Source organism: Vigna unguiculata, chromosome 10 (assembly GCF_037176805.1).
Source record: "Vigna unguiculata cultivar grain cowpea cultivar isolate G323 ecotype 2 chromosome 10, ASM3717680v1, whole genome shotgun sequence".
NCBI lineage: Eukaryota > Viridiplantae > Streptophyta > Magnoliopsida > Fabales > Fabaceae > Vigna > Vigna unguiculata.
Window position 1 is genome coordinate 36,001,640 of NC_140801.1, and position 23,470 is coordinate 36,025,109.

Sequence of the window (23,470 nt, forward strand, 5' to 3'; positions counted from 1 at the left end):
TTACATTTCTCCCCTCCTTTTAGGAATTTCGTCCCCGAAATTCACGTGGTTGTAAAAAGATGGGGATACATCTGTCTCATATTACTTTCTAATTCCCAAGTTGCATCACCTTCATCTTGTTGACTCCACAATACCTTTACCAAAGGTATGTCCTTTCCCCGAAGTTGTTTAATCCTTCGATCTCCAATCCTTACAGGAAGCACATCATAAGTAAGGTTTTCTCGTATTTGTACTATATCAGGTTCTATCACATGAAAAGGGTGATGAATATATTTACGAAGTTGAGACACATGAAAAACATTGTGAAGTTTTGAAAGGTTTGGAGGTAAAGCAATTTGGTATGCGACAGAACCAATTCTTTTCAGGATTTGATAAGGACCTATGAATTTGGGTGTAAGTTTTCTAGATTTGAGAGCTCTACCAACCCCAGTTACAGGTGTAACTTTCAAGAAAACATGATCTCCTTCTTCAAACTCAAGAGGTTTCCTTCGTTTGTCATAATAACTTTTCTGCCTATCTTGAGAAGTTTTCATCTTTTCCCTGATCATTTTAATCTTCTCAGTTGCTTGTTGAATTACCTCTGGACCCAAAACTAAGGAATTTCCATTCTCATACCAACACAACGGGGTTCTACATCTTCTCCCATATAAAGCCTCATATGGGGCCATTCCTATGCTCGAGTGGAAACTGTTGTTATAAGTGAACTCTATAAGTGGTAGAAATTTCTCCCAACTTTCAGTTTGTTCTAAAACACAGGCTCTCAACAAGTCTTCTAAAGATTGAATGGTCCTTTCTGATTGTCCATCAGTTTGAGGGTGATAGGCTGAACTAAGCCTAACTTTTGTTCCCAAAGATTTTTGTAAGTTATCCCAAAATCTAGATGTGAAACGAGGGTCTCTATCAGAAATTATACTAGAAGGTACTCCATGCAGCTTGATAATTTCTTTTATGTACAAATGAGCTAACTTTTCTAAAGAAAATCTAATATTAATAGGTAGAAAGTGAGCAAATTTTGTTAATCTATCTACAATGACCCAAATTGCATCATGACCAGACACAGTCTTTGGTAAACCTGTCACAAAATCCATGGATATGCTTTCCCATTTCCATTCTGGGACATCTAAGGACTGTAGTTCCCCATAAGGCTTTCTATGTTCAACTTTTGTTTTCTGACACACTAGACAACGTGCAACAAACTCCACCACTTCTTTCTTCATCCCAGACCACCAAAACATTTTCTTCAAGTCTTGATACATCTTAGTAGTACCCGGATGAATACTTAAGCTACTCTTATGAGCTTCCTCCATTATCAACTTTCTCAACTCTTCTTTTGTGGGTATGCAAATTCTATCTCTAAATTTGATGATTCCATTTGAATCCTTGTGGAATTCAGATTCCTTTCCTTCAACTTTTGCTATCAACTTTTCTTGCAAAAATTGATCTCTTTCTTGGGCTCTCTTTATTTCTTCTAAGAATTCACTTGATATCTTTAACATTCCTAAGCATATGCTATTGGGTCTAAGTTTTACAGCTAAGTTCAAGTCTCTGAATGATTCTATCAAATCCAATTCTTTCACCATCATCATGGATGCATGTATAGACTTTCGACTCAAAGCATCTGCAACAACATTTGCTTTCCCAGGGTGGTATTGCAGCTAAAAGTCATAATCCTTAAGAAATTCCATCCATCTACGTTGTCTCATGTTTAGTTCTTTCTGATCAAAAAGGTACTTTAAACTTTTATGGTCACTGAAAACTTCAAACCTTGCTCCATACAAGTAATGTCTCCATATTTTTAATGCAAACACCACTGCAGCTAATTCTAAATCATGTGTAGGATAATTAAGCTCATGTTGCTTGAGTTGTCGTGAAGCATAAGCTGCAACTTTTCTTTCTTGCATCAACACACATCCTAATCCTTGTCCACATGCATCACAATATACCTCAAAATTTTTTGTAGGGTCAGGAAGGATTAAAACAGGCGCAGATGTTAATTTTTTCTTCAATTCTTGAAAACTAAACTCACATGCTTCATTCCATTCGAAAGGTTTTCCCTTACGTGTTAACTTAGTCAAAGGCAATGCTAATTTAGAAAATCCTTCAATGAATTTTCTATAGTAGCCTGTTAATCCTAAGAAACTACGTATTTCTATGATATTCTTTGGTTGTTCCCAAAGCAATACCGCTTGAACCTTTGAGGGGTCAACTGCAATGCCATTTTGTGATATCACATGACCCAAAAATTGAACTTCTCTCAACCAGAATTCACACTTTGACCATTTTCCATACAATTGTCTCTCTCTTAGAATTTGTAACACAATCCTCAAATGTCTCTCATGTTCTTCATGATTTTTGGAATAAATTAAAATGTCGTCAATGAAAATAACCACAAATTTATCCAAAAATTCATGAAAAATACGGTTCATATAATCCATAAAAATGGCAGGAGCATTGGTCACACCAAAAGGCATTACCAAGTACTCATAATGACCGTATCTTGTCCTAAATGCTGTCTTTTGAATATCTTCTGCCTTGACTCGAATCTGGTGATAGCCAGATTTTAAGTCAATTTTGGAATATACCACAGCTCCTCTCAATTGATCCATCAAATCATCAATCCTTGGTAGGGGGTATTTGTTCTTAATGGTGATTTTGTTAAGCTGACGATAATCCACACACAACCTCATCGTGCCATCCTTTTTCTTGACTAACAATACGGGTGCACCCCAGGGAGAAACACTAGGTCTGATGAATTGTTTATCCAATAACTCTTCTATTTGTTTTTTCAACTCTGCTAACTTTAGAGGTGACATCCTATAAGGGGCTATAGACACAGGTCTTGATCCTGGTACCAAGTCTATAGTGAATTCTATTTCTCTTTGTGGAGGTAACCCAGGGACATCCTCAGGGAAAACATCAAGATACTCACAAACAACAGGAAACTTATTAATGTCTGGAATTTCCTTGACTTTTAAAGAAGTTAAGATCATGTATACTTGAGATCCTTTTGGGATTTCATTGTGGTTGGTAGTACTCTCTTTTAATTCTTTTGAGTCAAAAACTTCACCTATGTGTGATTCAAAAATTAAAGTCTTATCGTGACAGTTTAGGAGAACATGGTTGGAAGATAACCAGTCCATTCCAAGAACAATATCCAAATGAGACAAGGGTAGACATATAAGATTTACAGAAAATTTTCTATTCCCTATAGAAATATTGCAATTTGTACATGCAAGTGAAGTCGTGACTGGAACATTGGTAGGTGTAGACACAGTTAAATCATATGGCAATAAAGAGACATGTAACTTTATATGTTTGACACATTCATGTGATATGAAAGAATGAGTAGCACCTGAATCATATAGTACATTAACGAGGTGACCATTTATGATGCATTTACCTTGGATTAGATCTTCAGATTGAACAGCTTCAGTACCATTCATTGTGAAGACTCTTCCGGTTGTCTTTGGTCTTCCAAGTTGATTATTTCCTCTGTTGCTGCTTCCCCCACTTCCTTGCTCCTTAATTAACTCTTTGCATTCATTACGATAATGACCCAACTTCCCACAATTAAAGCAAGTTATAGTCCTTGTGGTGCAGTTTCTTGACAGATGAGGTCCTCCACAGTGGAAACATTTGATATGGTTGGTTATACCTGAATTATTGGCAGCAGAGGAATGTCTTTGTCCTGAAGAATTCCACGAAGCATGAGATGGACGTTGGTAAGGTTTCTTATTATTAAAATCATTTCTTTTGTGCCTCAAAGGCCCTCCTTGTCTCCACTGAATTTGTCTTGCCTTAGTATCATCCTCATAAATCCTACAACGATTTACAAGAATGGGAAAAGAAGAAATCTCTAAATAACCAACTGCTTGTTTAATATCAGGTCTTAGTCCACTTTCAAACTTGGAACAACGGGAACGTTCATCAACTCTATCATGAAAGTAAGGACAAAATTTGGACAATTCGTCAAACTTTGCTGCATATTCTCCTACAGACATGATTCCTTGACGAAGATTAAGGAATTCAACTTCTTTCCTCCTTCGAAGATCCTCTGGAAAATATTTTTCCAGAAACTTTTGTTTGAAGGCTTCCCAAGTAATTTGTCTCCCTTCATCCTCCAATTGTTGTTTTGTAAATCTCCACCAGTTTTCAGCTTCTTCAACGAGCATAAATGTAGCAAATGTGACTCTATTTGCATCTGCACACGTCATTGCGATGAAAATTTTCTCAATTTCTGCTATCCATGATTGAGCACCTTCAGGATTAAATCCCCCTTTAAATTTTTGTGGATTATTCCTGCGAAAAGTTTCTAATCCTTGATTTTACATGGGTTCAACATTTTGTTTTTGGCTCATATTTTCCAGGACAATTGTCATTCTTTCCAACAACTCATTGGTAATGTTTGGTCCGTTATCCATCTTTTCCTGAAAGAATGAACAATTTCCTTAGTTTTCTTTAGATTTTTTTTTTTTAACTATTGTTAAAACTTATCCTTACTACAAGTATTAATTGTTGTTATTACTTACTTTTATTAGTCTACTTATCTTGCATTTCTCTTTTACAAGAAAAATGTAAGAACAAACAACTTACACCTTTACTTACTAGTAGAGACTACAAACATGGAAGACACCATACCCAAGGTCTTGACAGAAGGAACCGCTCTGATACCACTCAATGTGAGGCCCTGACTATTATACTAAATAATTATTATTTGATAAAAAGATATGGAATCAATTTTTTTTTTCATACGATTACCCTTGAGAGAACATTAATAATAACATAACTTCATATTCATATATGTAGTCTGCATCTATGTAATTGTTCATGAAATATTACAAAAATATATATTTGTTAAATATTAAGAGTCCTACATCAGAATAGAAGATTTTCTATATTTTTAACATCTCCTAAAGATACTAATAGAAATTATCCATGAGTCAATCTTTAGAGGATCCACCAATAATATCCCGAACAACCCTCACTGAGCAGGTTCCTCTTCTGCTCGTGCAACAGGTACATATGAAAGAAAAAAAAATATGAAAGGACTGAGGTCTTTATAAGCCTTAAATATCAATTTTAATAAACTCAACAAACAATGCAGACACCGGGGGCCTAGATTTGGACCTATAACCACCAAACTTGATCTTGTTTTACTAGACATATGGATCCATATTTCACTTTTGATGATCCAATCTGAACATCAAAAGTTACTTTGGGAAGTGATTAGGTAGTTGAGTATTTCTCATAAAATATTGGTACAATCATAATTATTTCTTTCTCGAGAATACTGGCCATTCATCGGCTCACAAAAGAGATATATACTCACTACCTAACCTTGGCGATGCCGAGCAGGTATCGGATAGTTCCAAGTTTGGCCTATGAATATCCTAGTCCAGGGCGCTATTCTGAACAATCCAGATATTCACCTACTTGGTAAAACTTCCTTAGACCCCACCATGGTCCCTGCCTTTCATCCCGCAGTGTACCAAACTGTGACTTCCCAAATACAAACACTTTGACACTGGTTTAATCTCAACTTATTGAAACCAGACTTAACTCTTACTTAACCGACATACTCTTGGATATTTTCAAAGGTTATTAAATGTGATGACTATCAATTCATGTCATCGTATAAACTATACAAAGAATATAAAACAACGATAAAATGTACATACAATTTTCTTATATCCAAGCTCACTAAATAAAATAATATATACTTTCACTTCACATTTATTTATTTTTAATTGAAAAAATAATGATAAAATAAGAATCAAAGCAAGAACTTTAAATAAATAATTAGATAAGGGTAAGAACGTTATAAATAAACAAAAATATAAATTAAACAGGAGCAGTACGTAATTGGAGATTAAATAAAATAAATAAATAGGACCAGTGCATAACTGGAGATAAATTAAATAAAATAAAATAAATAAATAGGACCAGTGCGTAACTGGAGATAAATAAAATAAACTAAATAAATAGGACCAGTGCGTAATTGGAGATAAATAAAATAAAATAAATAAACAGGACCAGTGCGTAACTGAAGATAAATAAAATAAAATAAATAAACAAGACCAGTGCGTAACTGGAGATAAATAAAATAAATAAATAGGATCAGTGCGTAACTGAAGATAAATAAAATAAAATAAATAAATAGGACCAGTGCGTAACTGAAGATAAATAAAATAAAATAAATAAATAGGACCAGTGCGTAACTGGAGATAAATAAAATAAAATAAATAAACAGGACCAGTGCGTAACTGGAGATAAATAAAATAAAATAAATAAATAGGACCAGTGCGTAACTAGAGATAAATAAAATAAAATAAATAAATAGGACCAGTGCGTAACTGGAGATAAATAAAATAAAATAAATAAATAGGACCAGTGCGTAACTGGAGATAAATAAAATAAAATAAATAAACAGGATCAATACATATTTGGAGATTAAATAAAATAAATAAATAAACAGGATCAGTATATAATTGGAGATTAAATAAAATAAATATAAGAGGATAATAAATGAAAATAAGTTAAATGAAAGTAAAAAGAATAATATATGAGTCAAAATAAATAAAAGATTAATATAAAACTCATGAGCTTATCAAGATTAATATATAAGAGCTTAACCTCACTCCCCCTTACCTTATTGATTGAAGAGCACGATAATATTTCAAGAGGACTAGGATCTCTTTGAATCTTTGCTCTAAACTTTCTTACCCTATTTTCTCTTTCTCTCTCTTCTTTCTCTTTCTCTCTCTTCTCTCTTCTTTCTCTTTCTCTCTCTCCTTTCTTTCTCTTTCTCTTTTTCTTTCTCCTTCTTTCTTCTCTCTTTTTCTCACTTTCTTACCTTCTCCCGTAACTTCTTCTTCCATCTACATATATATAAGCCTTTCCATGTGCCAAAATCATCATTGCTTTGCTTTCATTAATTAAGAGATAATGTTTATCTCTTTTTTTTTTTCTTTTCCTTCTTATCTTTTCTTCTTACCTTTTCTTCTTATCTCTTCTTCTTCTTCTTTTTTTTTTTCTATATTATTATTTTTTTTTTTTTATCTCTTTTAGAAAATTCTTCATATATATTTTTTTTACACACACCTATTTAATTAAATATTTTTACCTAGTATTTATATATATATATATATATACATATTTTATTAGTTTTGTTTTCTTCTTATAATTATTTTTAATAAGTAAAAAGTATATCATGATAAAATATATTTTTACTGTTTAAACTACATTTAGATAAAATATGAAACGTTAGTAAAAATAGAAGATTTTCTAATTGTTTTATTTAAAATAAATAATACAGTTTAAAAAAAAGGATGTTACATCCATGGTCAAGTATTTATGTGTTGGAAAACCTTAGGGCAATAAGGTTTCTTGCCAAGTATTAACTAAAATAAAGTAGTCTTCGGGGTGAATATCTATTTTATTCAATTATATGTTTATATTGTTACGAGCTAACTCTTTTTGTTTGTGTTTGGCGATGATCGTGTGACTTGTCACACGTGAGCAAATGATGTTCTAGGTGATGCTGGAGACACATAGAGAAGATGAAAGAGCGTATATGGGATTTTGGTTATGATTATCTATGGTTTTAGTTTTATTCAATTACTTTTGGAAACTTGTATAACAATTGGTTTTATGTATTTGATAATTTCAATTTACGTGCTTTGAATAAATTTTAAATTTTCGTATATTTAGGAATAATAAATTATGACGTTTTGAATTTGTTAATTATTTATTTTATTAAGTAATTTCTAGTAGGGACGTTACAACATACATGCTCCCTATAGCTTGGGGTCTGTCACCCGTATTCTTATTCTGAGATAACTACTAAGGTTGGGCCACTATTCTTCTGCTGCAAGGACAATCCTTTGAAAAATGCCCCTCCACACCACATAAGTTACACCTGTTGTAACCACCCAACTCAGGACAAACACTCTTAAAATATGGTCCTCCACAAGGATAACATTGTACCCTGCCCTATTGGAATTAATGGGAAGAACTCCCTCTAAACCCCTCAGGTTGAGGTTTAATGTTTGGTTTCGTTTTTTCTTCCTGCCTAGCCTTGGACCAGAAGGTTCTCCCACCTTCTGTTGTTACCTTTGTTGAGCCTCAACTTCAGCCTTCAACTCCTCTATAACCCTGGATTTCTTTATAAAGGCAGGGAACTCCTTAATAGAGAGTGGCACCACCATCATCTTGATGTCACCTCTCAACCCATTCTCAAACTTCATACACCTCCATTTTTCAAAAATTAGCAAGGTTGAAAACTCCCCACATGCTTAGCTAGTTGGTGCTTTGAGAAGTCTTCCAAACTCCACTCATTTCCTTGATAGGTAGAAACTTAGGAAGAGCCTGTTGTTGTTCTAATTTGTTCCAGATAATACAAGGTAGCCAAGTGCTGCTTTTGAGCTGCTTCAGAAGATACCCAAGCAACTTCCATCTGTTGTAAGGATGCCTAGTATTTTTGTATCATGGTAGCACTCTATTGTTGAAGAGTTGCATCCATAGGTTCAATGACCCTTGCCAAATTAGGCATATTTGAGTTTGGAGATGGCCTAAGTGTCATAATTCTTCTTACACAAAGAAAAACTAAGCAGACATAAGACAAAACATCTTCCTCCTTAAATGGTTCAACTACTACAACTTCATCTACTCAAATCGGTGATCATTGCAAAAGAAAACAAACAACATAAGACAAAACACATACAAGAAGGGTAAGCTAATGTTCAAAAATAGATTTTCAAATAATAGTAATACAATTAATATTTCATTCAAAGCATTCATACAAACAAGCATATTACAAATAAAGACTTATAAAGGACTCAATTATCAAGATACATGCATTGATATCACACTCTGGCAAGTTATGCACTTTGTGGTGGCCTCTACTACTTTGTAGAGCCATTGCCAATGGATTTCACTCTACCGCATACAAGATTAATCCATTATCATCTTTCGTCAAGGTAAAGACTCTAGAATATGTTGTCCTGCTTCTCTTACCACATACCATATCCTTTTCTACATGAGACTAGATAGTTGTTAGAGCACTAGGATAACTTCCAATACTGAATCCTTATATCAATGAATACATTAATAAAACCCAATTCTAATCCTCCTTGGATTAATATCAACCATCCTTTTACATATGACATACAAATAATTCCTTTAACTACTTATAATAGTTCATCAAACATACCAAAAAACAGTGAACATGGAAATGGATAAAACTTTATTAGTCTCGCTCAACAAGAGTATCCATTCGCTCAATGCATGGTGCTCGAAGGCCCACTCGTCCAACGACCATACATCTCATCCAATGACATTGACATTGACATTGAAACTCACAAAGTTTAAATCATCTAAAATTCGTCCAACGAGACCTATCCTGCCCAACTACAACCAAGTCAGTGAATTCTCTGACTTTGGATTCACCCAATGAGAATATCCTCTCCCAGCGTCCACCAAGTCAGGGCTCTCTAACTTTGGTTTCGCCCATCGACATAGGTCCTCATCCAATGAGTTTGCATAATTTTACAAAATACACGGTTATGCATATTTATGCTATTATACATATTCCAAGTCTAGCCAATACCACACAAACAAAAGTTTAGACATACCAATTACAATTTACACAACATTCATAGTGTAACACCCCAACTAAAACTTGGTGCTACAACATGTTCTTTACTTGTCTAATGTATCATTTACTTGTGTAAGGGAAATTAATTTTTATTCATTTAACAAATACCAAACAAAAAAAAATGCATTACTCAAATGTATAGTTAGTTAAACATACATGATATTTATATGAATAAAATGTTAATATACATATTGGTGTTTGTAATATAAGTTTGTTTATACTTTTACAACCAACTAAAGATACTTTTTAGTTTGAAATACATTACAAACAAGTTACACTATATCATTTATAGCTTTAACAGGAAACAAGTTACATGAAAAGTTAAGCTACACAATCTCATTGTTACATTCTAGGTCTCCATTTTCTTCCTCTTAAAAATAAAGAAAGTAAGGGTGATTCTTTTCCTTAATTCTAAAACTTCATCATAACATTTCAAAACCTAGTTATTTGAATAAAATTGCAATTCAATGAAATAACTTCACAAAAGTTTAAATCTTCATAATATCATGAAAACATAACTAACCATGCTAAAAATATCAAAATCAAGTGAATCAATAAAATAATAATTACCATATGTTTTGAATCTAGGATATCATAATCCTCTATATTTTAATAATCATATTCCATATAATTTCGAGCTTCAACTCATCTCATATTCTTTCTTTATATATTGTGGGTCTCAAACACTACCATTAGAGTTTTTTGAATCATAATGGTTTTATGCCAATATGGATAGTGCCAACGGGCTAAAAGTTCTCACATATACAACGTGTGTGTTATTCCACCTTCCTAGTCTTACAATATAGTCAAAAGGACAGTCGAGAATAAAGTGTGAGGCTTGTGAATTTTTGAATACCTGACTAATTGTATACGTCAATCCTGGTATATATATCAACACCTTCCATCTCCTTGGTCTACCAGACCTTTCTCTAGACTCTATATCCAATGTATCTTTGTACTATCCATACAATCCTTTTAATTCTTTATTTTTGTACTTTAATTTATAATCGTTCTTTTACATTACCTTTATATGCAATTATTGAGACTTTTACAAAATTTTGGCAGCATAACGACTGCGTTTCTAATTTTTCATAATTTTCAAAATAGTCAAAACAACCAAATTAAAAAGAGTTCAAAATCAACAACCAAGCATAGATCATTCTTTCACAATAACTTTACATAAAATTAATCAAAACATTAATCATAATTAAAACATGATATTCGTATAGAATCTTATAAATAAAATAGCAAACTTGTTTTGTTTATAACTTTTTTATGTAAAACTTATAAATCTTATAAATCTAACCGTAGGTTTTCACACCCAAGGAATCCATTTTTCAGCTCAAAATTTCAAGATAATGTTTGGAAATTTCAAAATCAAGAAGATGTAATGTATACTTAAAGAAAACTTGCTAAGATAAAGACTTAGAGATTTGAGATAGACCCTCATGCCTTGGTGATGCTAATTATACTCTAAGATGGAAATGAAGACCTCAAGATGTTGGATTTCCCCCTCCTAATTCAATTGTCTTACAAGATTTTAGACCTCTCTTTCTCTAATTTGTAAGAATTTTGTGAAGAAGATGTGGGAAATGAAGTCTTATTTATAGGAAAACCTTGGACAAATGCATAAGGATTAATTGATGGTAGATTTATGAGATTCCTTAGTGAGGATAAGTTTATTTTGACAATATAGAGAAGCTTGTGTTAACATGTGAAGCCAATGTGGTATGCTTCTTGAAGATTTGATGATGACTTAATGAAGCCCTTTTTGAACTATCTTGAAGCCATTACCATTAGAATGAAGTTTACATTGATGAAGGAAAGGAGATTTGATGATATCCATGTTGATCAAGGCTAGAATGTGTGCTCTCCACATGGTTACATCATTAATAAAGTGTATTTGAAGTTTGTAATTCATATTGTAGACCTTGTAGCAATAATTAGATGTATTTGGTCTTAGGTGTGTCTTTTAATCTATTGAACGGTTTTTCAACAGGTTAGAATGTCTCTTTTAATATGTTGAATAATTTTTTAACAAGTTAAAAGGTTGGTTGTAGTAGTCTTAAACTGCAACAAATTCAATCAATTGATTTATTTTTCAATCGACTGATTTCACTAAAGTCAAGTGGAATCAACCGATTGATTTGGAAACCAACCCTCTGAATTTCGTAACAATTTGACTATAAAAGTTGTGATTTTCGAAAGAGATGCCTGTTGATCATTTTTTAGCGCGAACCTGTTCTGGAAACTTGTGAAAACTCTCTCTTTCGTGATCATACAGTTTGCAGTAGTTGAAGATTGATCTTGGATCAATTCTTGGAGCTTTTGGCTTTGTTTGAAGCTTGGAGAAAGTGGTTTGTGGTAGGTTGGGTTGTGCTACCACTGAGGTTTGATCTTTCTAAAGCTTTGTGTGTGTGTCTGGTGGTTTTCCAGGTCTACAAGAGGGTTCTTGATGTGCTGGTGTGATTCTTGTGTGATTCAAGAGTCTTTTGTGTGGTTTTTGCATATTTTGAAAGTATAAGGGTGGATACTTTGTAAATCTTTTGAAATAGTGCAAAGTCAAGCTTAAGTTGCCTTGACAAATTGGATGTAGCTCAGGTTTGAATGAACCAGTATAAAAATCTCGTGGTCTCTTCTCTTTTCTAACCTTTCTCTCTTGCATATTCATTTTAAAGTTTAAAGAACTTGTGCTTTAATCATCTTTTTCATGTTTTTGCATGTTTTCATGACATCTGCAACATTGAGCATATTTGCATAATCATTCAGAACTTGTCTTGATCATTCTTGCGCACTATTCCTGGTTTAAAACTTAAATCAGCATTTTTGCACTTTTCCCAATATTTCAGTTGATTGTTTTTCTATTTCAATCGGTTGATTATACCAGAACAGAATCTGTTTAGTAAAATCAATCGATTAACTCTGTTTTTGATCGATTGAAAGTGTACAGTTTAATAGTACTTGCATACTAACTTGGTGATCTAATTGATTCAATTAAAGGTAGTTTTTAGCTTTCAAAGATAGCCTAAATTTTTAACTAGCCAATTCAACCCCCCCCCCCCCCCTTCTTGGCATTTCAACCATTTCAAAACTAACAACTTGGTTCAAATTCCCATAGGTGGCAACTTCATGCTAGTTACAAGAAGACTTGTTGACTTTCTAGAAGACTTATTCTTATTCAAAACTGTAAAATTCATATCTCTTACCACACAACTCGATTTGTAAATCCAGATAATGAAGCTAAAGTCCTATGTCTCTACAACATCTCGAAAACATTTGAGCTCAATCCAACAGTTAGTGAAACGGGAATCAAACTTTTACTCTAATAACTCAAAGTAGGACGTGAGTGACGCCAATTCAAACTACAAAAATTATTTCTCTAACCACAGACCTCTAAATCAAAATCCAAACGGTCAAAGTATTATTTCTTAAGAACTTTGTATAAAAATTTCATCCCGATCCAAAGGTTAACGAAAAGGGAATTTAACATATTTACCAAGGCAACTCAGAACTAGATAGCAAGTGGAGACCTAACATTTACACTAAAGTGCGGGACTTACTACTCCTTCCATATACCTCCAATTCAAAATCTCACCATTCATAGTGAAGAATTATGTTTTGAGAATGTTGTATAAAAAATGGAGCCTAATCCAATGGTTAATGTAGCCTTAATCACAATATTACTTAGGCAACTTGAAAATAAGAAATAGTTAGCACCCAAAAAAAAATCATCATTTACATTGTACAAATCCCTTTGTCAATTTACTTATGAAATCATAAAATTACTTTATACTACATATCTAAACAAGATAGTAAATATAATTAATATAAAATAGAGGATATTACACATAGGGTCAAATCACATTTGCAATACTAATTAGACAACATTTCCAAATTTCATAAGACAATCAACTCATACAATTTAGAATCTCTAACCCCAATTCAACATATAATACTTATCACACAACTCAATCAATTCGTAAAATTCACAATACAATCATACAATTGGTAAGTTCAACATAGTTATAACTTAAAAACAATACAATTAGTTTTCTTTACTCGTGAGACTGCTCAAACAGCCTAAAGAGTAACAAATCTCCTTAAAACTAATAGGATGCTTTATCCATACCTAGGAACAAGGTATGTCCTTAGGACCATTGATCAACAGAGAATTGTATAGAAGACTCAAACACAACATGCAAGCTAGAGGAACTCACACGCATAGGAAAAAACAAACAAACGAAGAATAGGGGTAAAAAACCAACTTATTCTAATAGAGAGTCTAGTATAGAAGTGGAGAGCTTGCTCTGAGGATCACACTAACAATCTCTGATCTTCAAATAGAGGAATAGGGAGTGACAAACTCAAGATAGAAGTGAGAAAACTCTAAAAGTTATTTTTTGAGAGATTGTGTAGTTTTAAATAATAAATCTCATTTATAAAACTTCTATTTATACTTTAATTTTTTAAAATTAAAATTAATCGAGAATCAATATTTTAAACACTTTCAGTCTTAAAATACCAATCTCTAGATCTTACATATCCAACTTTTCTCTACAAATTATATCAAATTTGTTATCTAAAATTCTCATAAATCAACTGAAATAAAATATTATAAATAATAAATAACCTGTACAGTAAATGAAATATTATGACGTGGGCCATGTTTTTCTATTTTTCTATTTTTTTAATAAAATCATGGCAATAATACTTAACATGAACACTTATTTTGAAATAAAATAGTGTGATCAGCGAAAAAACGTTACTTAACGGCTTCTATGCAAAAACAAAGGCTATGCATGAGTACTTTTGTACACTGACTGCATTGAAATAAAATGGTATTTCACTAGTTTATAATTAATGTCCAATTTTTTTTACCTTTAACATGTTTTTTTGTAAAAGTTCTCTTTTACCCTATTTTTTTAATTATACAAATAAAATATTCAGTTAATTCATTCCCCAAGTTTTAACTTTTAATCAATTGTTCATCCTAAGATAACTTATTTTACCATTCAATTAACATTTAGTAAATTTTATCATCACATTTTATTATTAAAAGAATTAATTTACCATATTTTATCGATCTATTAAACTCTTAACAGAGTAACAACGAGTCAGGTAAAGTTAGAACTATAAAATACGTTGTTTCTCACCAATTCTAGTAAAGGATGTCAAAGTGAGTCAACTCGACATGTAAACTGGAAATTTTAGTCTGATTGGCTCACTATGAGTTGAGTTAGAAATAAGTGAATCTAATCTGGCTCACTTTCTGGTGAGCTAGAAATTTTACAACCCGGCTCAATTCAATACGGGTTGGTGGGTTAAGTGGGTTAACTCAATAACCTACATAAAATAAAAAATATTTTTTTAACAATTTTCAAATATTCAAATTTGTAGGATAAAAACAATTGTCCATTTTTGGATATTAAAATTTCCAAGATCTCAAAAATATCAAAACATGCATATAAATACAATAAAATCAATGTTTATTTTTCTGGTTCAAAGATTAAAATAGATTTTTTTAAAAAAATAAGATAGTTGTGAGTTAAGTAAGCACAATATAGCTCGGACTCACATAACTTATGAGTTAAGTGAGTCCAAACCGTTTTCCTCGTAATTGAAAATTTTTTTAATTTCATAACTTAGTCTGACTCTAACCCGTAATGAGTTGGGTTAACTCGCAGTTCTGACCCATTCTGACTATCTGATTTTAGTTAAGCAAGTCACTTATTTTGTTTTTTTCAATTTTTTGAGATCAATGACATGCTAAAAATTTGATATATCAATAATATATAAAAAAATGAATGCTTTAATAATATTTTTGGTCAATAATAACTCAATATTTTTCTTTTATTTATTTTTTAGTTAATATACTTTCTATATTTTTTAAAAATATTTAATATTGATAATTAGCGTCAAGGTCTTTTAGAAAAAGATGAACGTCCACATATTAATACAATCATATAAATTTTTAACGTATTTGTTATTGGAGATGTGAAATGGAAACAAGGTGTTAAAACTATAGGATTATATTAATTTTTTAAAATACAAATCGAAACCATATTAAATAAAAAGATAAATAAAAAATATTGAATAATTATTACAAACATAAGAAAAACATAAAAAATGGCATTAAACCAAAATTAAAAATGAGACATGAGATAAAAACTTAAATAATAAAACTTATAAAATAGAAAAATAAAACATACAATCTATAATTTTATACCTATGTTTCAATTATGTTTACTTAAAAATATTGAAGAAGAAGAAGAACGACGCGTTTTGCTCTACTTGAAAGGTAAATATGTAAGGTGTGATCAATATACCTACCTTTTGGTAACGTTTCCATTACTCAAAAATTATCGTGAACTGTTTTTGTTTTTTCTTTACCACAACACAACCATTGGTAATTGGTAACCATAGCCATGTATGTCTCTCCCAAATAGTCACTGTACCAATTCTTCAGAGCCAATGTCTCACCATTATTAGGAAATTGGTAACAGAGTTTTACCTCTGCTACAAGAGTGGGACCAAAACCTAATCATTCAACCTATCCTCACCATCAAATCAGTTATCCCAAGGTTCACCTACTCCTTCACAACTCATTTTGTTACCACTTATCAGGTCCAATCAATAACAGCACCAGTTCACTAAATTCACCAAAACACATAATTCTTCACTTCAATGATCTTCATCACCATTTGTACCTGCAAGGAAAAGAAATGGTGGAATGATTGATGTGTGTGGTGTCTTATTAGGTTTTGTTCTTGGAAATATTTTATTAGATTTGGTTCTTTGTTTTTCGTGGCAGAGATTGATGTCTCTGGTGGTGGTGAATTTTATATGCGCAAGATCTCTTGTGATTAGATTGGAAACCTGAAATAATTTTAAAGGTTATTTGTCTTTTCCGTGTCTTTTCCATTACATCTACCAAATAAATGCAGAAAGAGAAATTTTCATTTTGTTGATATTATAAAACCAAAAAATAATAACTTTATAAATAAATATAATAAAATATTTACGATATAACCAACATTTTATTATAATTAATTATGTCATTCGTATTATCTAATACACTGACAAAAAAATCTCTTATAACCTCGCTCATTCGACATTAGAATTCAAAAAAATCAACTACAAAAAATATCGATGACATTTTTAAATGAAAATTGTAACGCACCAAATAATTGATAATCTCATATTAATGAAACGTCGTGTACATAAACATTCATAAAGTATAAAATTTAGGATATGAAAAAAGTCTACATTATACCAAATATATTCATATAAAAACAAGAAACACCACACTGCCAGAAACAAGGTGCAATAGTTCAAAGTAGTACTTGTCCAAGACAAGAGAAACATAGGCTAATAAAACTTCTTCTGTTATGGGCTCCATAGCGAGCCCTATACTCGTCCATGACCATCAAGTTACAACATCCCTATGGTCATTACTACTGTCAGGGATCCTCACATCTGCTCACACCAATAAAATTGATGATCATCGCAATGGAGAAAACCACACACAAACATACAAGCAAGTGAAAGGGTAAACTAGTAAAAAAAATTCTTATATCATAACACTTAACATGCAAATTCATAGTCAAGCATAAATAACAGACATCCACACATGAGATACCAAACCATTTAAGACTCCAAGACTTGACTATCCAGATTCGTATAATGAGGCACCATCACAAGACCCGTGAAATTACGTCCTAGCAGTGAGGCACCACCACGAGGCCTTCGTGGAATTACGTCCTGGCCTTGAGGCACCACCACGACACCCTTGTGGAATTACATCCATAATTTGAGGCACCACCATGAACTTTCACCCGAAGGTTCATGGAAATAAGTCCAATCGATGAGGCACCACCATGGACTCTCATTAGGAAGGTCCATGGGATTACGTCCATTAGATGAGGCACCACCATGAGCTCTCACTACAAGAGTCATGGAATTACGTCATACTCATACTTTGTACATGTTTCACCAACCAATCAGGAAGTTCCCATAAATACTAATATCATGTTGGTATGTATATGTATATAAACAACCAATCATACAACTCATATTTCCCAATTCATACACAATATAGCAACATCTTGTTCTCATCTCAACCTCATGCAATAATCATGGCATCATCCATTACACTTTTCTAGTAAAGCATTTAATTCAGGCAAGCAAGCAACCACATTAGTGAACCATTCACACTATAGCATAAAACTTGTCCCAGTCTCGCTCAGGTTAGAAGACCTCGCTCAACGAGCCTCTTCTCGCTTAGGCGAGGGCTCGACTAGTGGAACAATGGCTTCTATGATTTCTTGCTTATGCGAGCCCTCCTCGCCTGAGCGAGGTCACTGCTCGCCCAAAGGTGAGGTTCCTCGCTTGGGCTACAACTACAACGACATGCCTTAAGCTCACACGCGTTCTCGCTTAGGTGAGCCTCTCTCGCCTGAGCAAGATAGTTCCTCGCTCAAAACAAGAGCTCTCCACCTGAGCGAGAGTTCGAGTGAGAACCTGGGACTATTCCTGCAAGTCTCGCCTAGGCGAGACAAACCCGCTTGGGCGAGAACATCATATCTCGCCATTGTTCTCCCTGTAATAGCCATACATGCACACCAAAACTGCATAACCAGGCATTCCACATGTTCACAGTAGCATACAATCCATACAAACATGAAGTAAGGTTGAAAGCAGGAATTTACGGAAAGGACTAAAGGTCCTAGCTTCCTTTACCTGGAAATAGTTAAAAAAAAAGGGCTCCGACACCTGACAATTGAGCACAATAGCTCTAAGAGCATATTCAAGAGCTGAAAACAGTAAACCAATTTTAAAACGAGCTCACCTTAACAAAACCCTAGTTGGAAATCATGAAGAGTAGACTGAATGGAAAAGTACAAGTTGAAAACGACTTACGTGGAGCAAGAGGACGGGATTGAGCTAACTTGACGAGAACCAAGAGATAAACCCTAGTAGAGCCTTCTGTAAGGAAAATAGAGTGTTTGAGAAAGGAGATGTTTGCAACTGAGTGCAGAATGGGGGGCCCTGGCTGCTTTAGGGGCCTTGACACCCTTTGGGACAGCCTTTAGGCCCATCTACTTAGGATAAGCCCTTAAAATAAGGCAGAAAATAAACAGGCCTTACAAAAATCACAAAAATGACATCAACCCCATTTCAATGTATGTCTAAATTAAATTTAACATCGGTCTTTTCAATAACAGATGTCAATTAGCGTGGGGTCCCTCTATAACTAACATCAAAAGACTTTATGATATCGGTCACAACCTCATTTGACATCAAACTCATTTTAAAAACATAAAAGAAACAACGCAAGATTATTTAGATGAAATCTCTTCACTGTTCTTTCTCTTTCTCGTTTACGCGAAAGCTCTCCCAACGATGGAGTTCCATCTTAACCCATTTCACTCCATGTTAACATTGTGGTAGTCGTTTGGGCTCAAGTTTTCATTCTCTTCGATTGTATTTCACAAAGGTTGGTGTTTCCTCATCTTCTTTCCTATTTTTAGGGTTTTTTAAAATAACTAGTGTTCATATATATTACATATTGATTTCAGATTCAAAGTTGTGGTAGTGAAAAACTTTAAAAGGTCATAACTTTTGTTACAGATCTTAGATGGGGATACTACAAAAGTTAAAGTTGTTGGAAATGGTGAAAAATGGGATTGTGGTTCTAAAATTTTTAAAAATTCATTGTTTAAGGTATATTTTTTATTTTCATAGTATTTTTCACCATTTTTTTATACTTTATAGCTTTTTTTTTAGATACCCAGAGTATGTAGAAAACTCTAAAAGTTTTGTGGATGTAACTTGTATTGTATATTAATTTTTCATTGGTTCAGTAAAAGAAACTATTAGCGAAAAAAATTAAAAAAAATCCACAAATTAACATATCTTTAGAGATAACAAACATCAATCTAATGTCATCATCTATGACGTTAGAACTTCAAAAAATGTCAAAATCTTAAATATATCAGATGTTAAAAGCTTTTCTTTGTAATAGAGTAGATAATTCTTAAGATATTTTTGCTAGTTCTTCCATATAATTAAACTTTTTAGTATTTCATTATTTTTTATGACTTTTATTGTAATAAAATAAATAATTAAAATAACTAAGATAAAAAAAATAATGTAAATTTTGAACATTTTTCAGAATATTTATTTTTTTAAAACCTGATTTAAACATCAAATTTTATTTTATAAAATTACGGAAACTAAGGAATATCAAATAATAATTAATTTTATAAAGAGTACTGAGACAAATTATTTAATATGAGACCGATAATAGGTATTTATAATTTAATAATATTTTAGTTTTAATATAACGGTATATTAGTCATTTTATAAATATACTAATTTATACAAAATTATTCTATCATAATAATCAAATCATTAATAAATTCCTATTATTTTTATTCCATTTTTACTTTATTTTCCTTAAAATTTATACAATATTATTTTTCATTTTATTTCTTTATTTTATTTTCTTTTTTTACTCTTTCACCTTTCCTTCCTAATCTAAACAAGGGTGGAAAGTTTATTAACGATTTCATATTTAGATGATGAAACACTATATACTGAATGATTATAGCTTTTATTATTGAAGAATGATTATAGCTTTTATAATTGAAGAAATGTGAACATGAATTTATCTTAGAATTGAAGGCATACTCATCTTAAAACTTTCATTTTTACTTAAAAGGATTCTTGTGAAGATCTCAAAAATAATATTTTAAAATTTTTAGTGGTTTAAAAATAGTGAGATTTTTTATTTTAATATTAAAAAGTTTTAAATAAAAAAAAGTATTATGAATCAGTTTCATCATTTTAAAATACATACTCTTTCTAGAAATTATTTTTCTAAAGTTCTCTGACTTCTCTCTAGAATTTTTAACACTCTATTTGTCTATTTGAATATTGAAGACCGCTACGGTGATCCTCTCGACGAGCTATTCTCTTTTATCTTGTCAGTTTTCTTCAATTATAGAGCATCATGTGAGTTGGAAGATGTGGTTGATGTCTTAGAACTCTAAAGTTATTCTGTCAAGTTAAGGAAAACTAGTCTTGATTTGTGTTGTGTAATTTTGTTAATTTGATAATTGCATGTTGTTGTTATAAAGGTTTGGTGATGAAATTGTCTTTTTTGCTAGATCTGGTTTAGTGTGAATTGATGAGGTGATCTTGTATGATTTGGTTTATAGTTGCATGTTACAATGATTGTGCTTGTTTAGGTTGATCTTGTGATAATTGAGAGAATTCGAATTTGAGTAATTGCTTCATTTGGAACAAGCTTCGATGTTTTAAAATTGTTTTGAACCAAAGAACTAAGAGAGGGCCACCAAATTGATCAATTGAACAAGTCCAACTTCCCTCATATCGTAGATTGCATTTTTTGAGATCTAATAAAGTGTTGAGCGGAAGCAGATTGACACTGAGTGCCAGCTTTGTGCTCCAAATCTGAGAGCATTTTACATTCAGAAGTTGAGCACCAGACTGTACCGTTGAGTCCCAACTTTTGCGATTGTTATGGTGTTGAGTGGCATCAAGGTATCATTGAGCACCACCTTTTGCAAGGAGATTGGCGGTGAGAGCCAGAAATGTCACTAAGTGCCACTTTTTGTGATAGGTTTGGCGTTGAGCACAAGGTTGAGTGTCAATTTTCTCGGTTAACCCTTCTTTTCTTTTTAGCTTTTTTTGGAAGTTCTGTTGTGGAAATAAATCTTGTTTATGGCTTTAATTTTTAATGAATTGAAGTGAAAGTGTTGTTGTGAGCATGAATGATGGTGGAGTTTAAGGAATTCCATGGAGAAATCCTTATTGTTGTAACTTTAGTATATGCATTGATGAATGGATTCAATAAGCGGGTATCTTAATCCTTTAGTAACCATTCATACTCAAATACAATAAAATGTGTTATGTGGTAAAGAGTTATAGGTGGTTATAGTCTATGGGCTTATTTGTTTTTTGTGGTAGGGTGAAAATCATTTGCCATGGCTTTGTCGAGTAATATAGGCCATTACACTATAGAGTAGTAGAGATCACCACAAATGCACATGTCCAGTGAAACCAACATCAATTGCATATATCCAGATAATTGAGTTTAGAGTCATCTGTCTTGTGTGTATATTAATACATTGTACTCATTCATGCTTGAATTGTATCTAAACATGACTTATTTGGTATTAGATAACTCTTGTGTACACTATCTTACCTTTTTGTGTGTGTTTTTGTCACTTTTCCAATGATCCACCTACCAATTTGAACGAAAGTAGGTGGTGATGTGTCTATGAAGGAATGTTGTGATACTATAGAATAGTTCCATAGCTTGTAATGATTTCCTTGTATAGGAGTTAATTTTTGAAAGACTCATTTTCTCAATAGTTTTTTTTTTATATATTCTACTATTGTTATTATTATTTTGGGATAATTATATTAATACTATATATATATATATATATATATATATATTATATATATATATATATACTAGCTATCTGCTTTATTTTATCGATCTTATAATATTTTATTTAGTAGTTTTATATTATTAAATGAGATGTTACATTTTTCAAAAATATTTGAAATAATTTTTTGAAACATATTAATTAATTATCACCTAACAAAATCAGTTATATTTATCCAAAAACACGTTAAAAAGTTGAAAAATACTCTAATTACATATAATTTTTGTAATATTTTTCATCAAGACACTTTTTTTGAATTTGTTCTCTTTACTCTTTAATTTCGATCTTTTGACATTCATATTTTATGTGATATCATTTTAAACTTTTATTAATTCTACGTTAAGTCTTGGAAGAAGATTTATAATATGAATTTTTTTGAAGATTATTCCCATCTTGTAATATGAATTTGAAAGTAGACTAACACTTAAATAAACTAAGTTAATTTGGAACATTCTAAAAGTAACTATATGTAATAACATTTTTCTTCCTTATTTTTTTACATATTTCTTGAATATGCTTTTGTTTACTAGAAACTCGATTTTCTAATTCTATTGTTTAAAAAAATATATTCTAAAATTATTATAGAGAAAGAAATTTTTTTAAATACCTACAACTAACTTTTAATAGCATTATTTGATAATAATATTTAAAGATAAATTTATATTTGTTTATTCAGTTAGATGAAAGTTTACTTTTCTTTTTGAATTACCTCACATATTAAACAAATTCATTTATTATTGGAGTGTCACATGTAGAAACAAACAAGATGATCAATATAAGAGAAAGATTCATATACTCATTGTTTTAAAGTAAAGGAGGGCCAAAAATCTAATTATCAAATCTAATCCATAACTATCCAAATTGCTTTAAGTCTATTTAAATGGATTTATCTCAAATTGAAATCATTATTTTGGATTTTAAATCCAATCCATTTAATTGGATATAGATTGAATGTTTTTTGTTGAATTTGAAAATCCAAAATCAAAATGCATCTATTTCATTTCAAGTTCCATAATGATAGGTTGAGCCAGACCCAAGGTAGAATTGGGTAACGGTCATGCAAGGTAGGACTAAGTTAAAACAAGTAAAAGTCAAACCAAGTCAACTAAAGCACTTGTCAAATCTAGTTGATCTAGGTCCAAGTAGAGTTGACTCAAGTCAAACCAGACCCAATTTGAGCCAAGTTGTCCCAACCCTAGTTGACTCAAGTTTTCCAAAGCCCATATTAGGTTGAGTTGGTTTGGGTCTAGATCTAGCCTAGTTGGGGCATGTCCACATTCAACCGAGTCGGGAGGGGTACAAGCTTATCCGATTCAAGGTCGATATGTGTTCA

At 31.9% G+C, this 23,470-nt stretch overlaps 1 protein-coding gene and 1 pseudogene across 1 annotated transcript; both read right to left on the reverse strand.

The window, feature by feature from the left end:
• Positions 1 to 668, reverse strand: LOC146882465 (uncharacterized; annotated as a pseudogene).
• Positions 669 to 706: 38 nt separating this feature from the next.
• Positions 707 to 4,214, reverse strand: LOC146882466 (uncharacterized). Its single transcript, XM_085667414.1, has 4 exons — positions 2,718 to 4,214; positions 2,475 to 2,543; positions 840 to 1,655; positions 707 to 745 (listed from the first exon to the last, which is right to left on the reverse strand). Exons 1-4 carry the CDS (start codon positions 4,212 to 4,214, stop codon positions 707 to 709), a joined length of 2,421 nt encoding a protein of 806 aa, XP_085523540.1.
• Between the last annotated feature and the right edge of the window lie 19,256 nt (positions 4,215 to 23,470).

What these genes read in the sequence shown, in the direction of transcription:
- LOC146882466 (XM_085667414.1), bottom strand. Translation starts at nt 4,214, where the DNA reads ATGACGTGTGCAGATGCAAATAGAGTCACATTTGCTACATTTATGCTC. An exon ending in ACGGTCATTATGAGTACTTG is followed by an intron (nt 1,656 to 2,474) that starts GTAATGCCTTTT and finishes TATGACTTTTAG; the next exon opens with CTGCAATACCACCCTGGGAA. An exon ending in AAAAATCTTTGGGAACAAAA is followed by an intron (nt 746 to 839) that starts GTTAGGCTTAGT and finishes CCTGTGTTTTAG; the next exon opens with AACAAACTGAAAGTTGGGAG.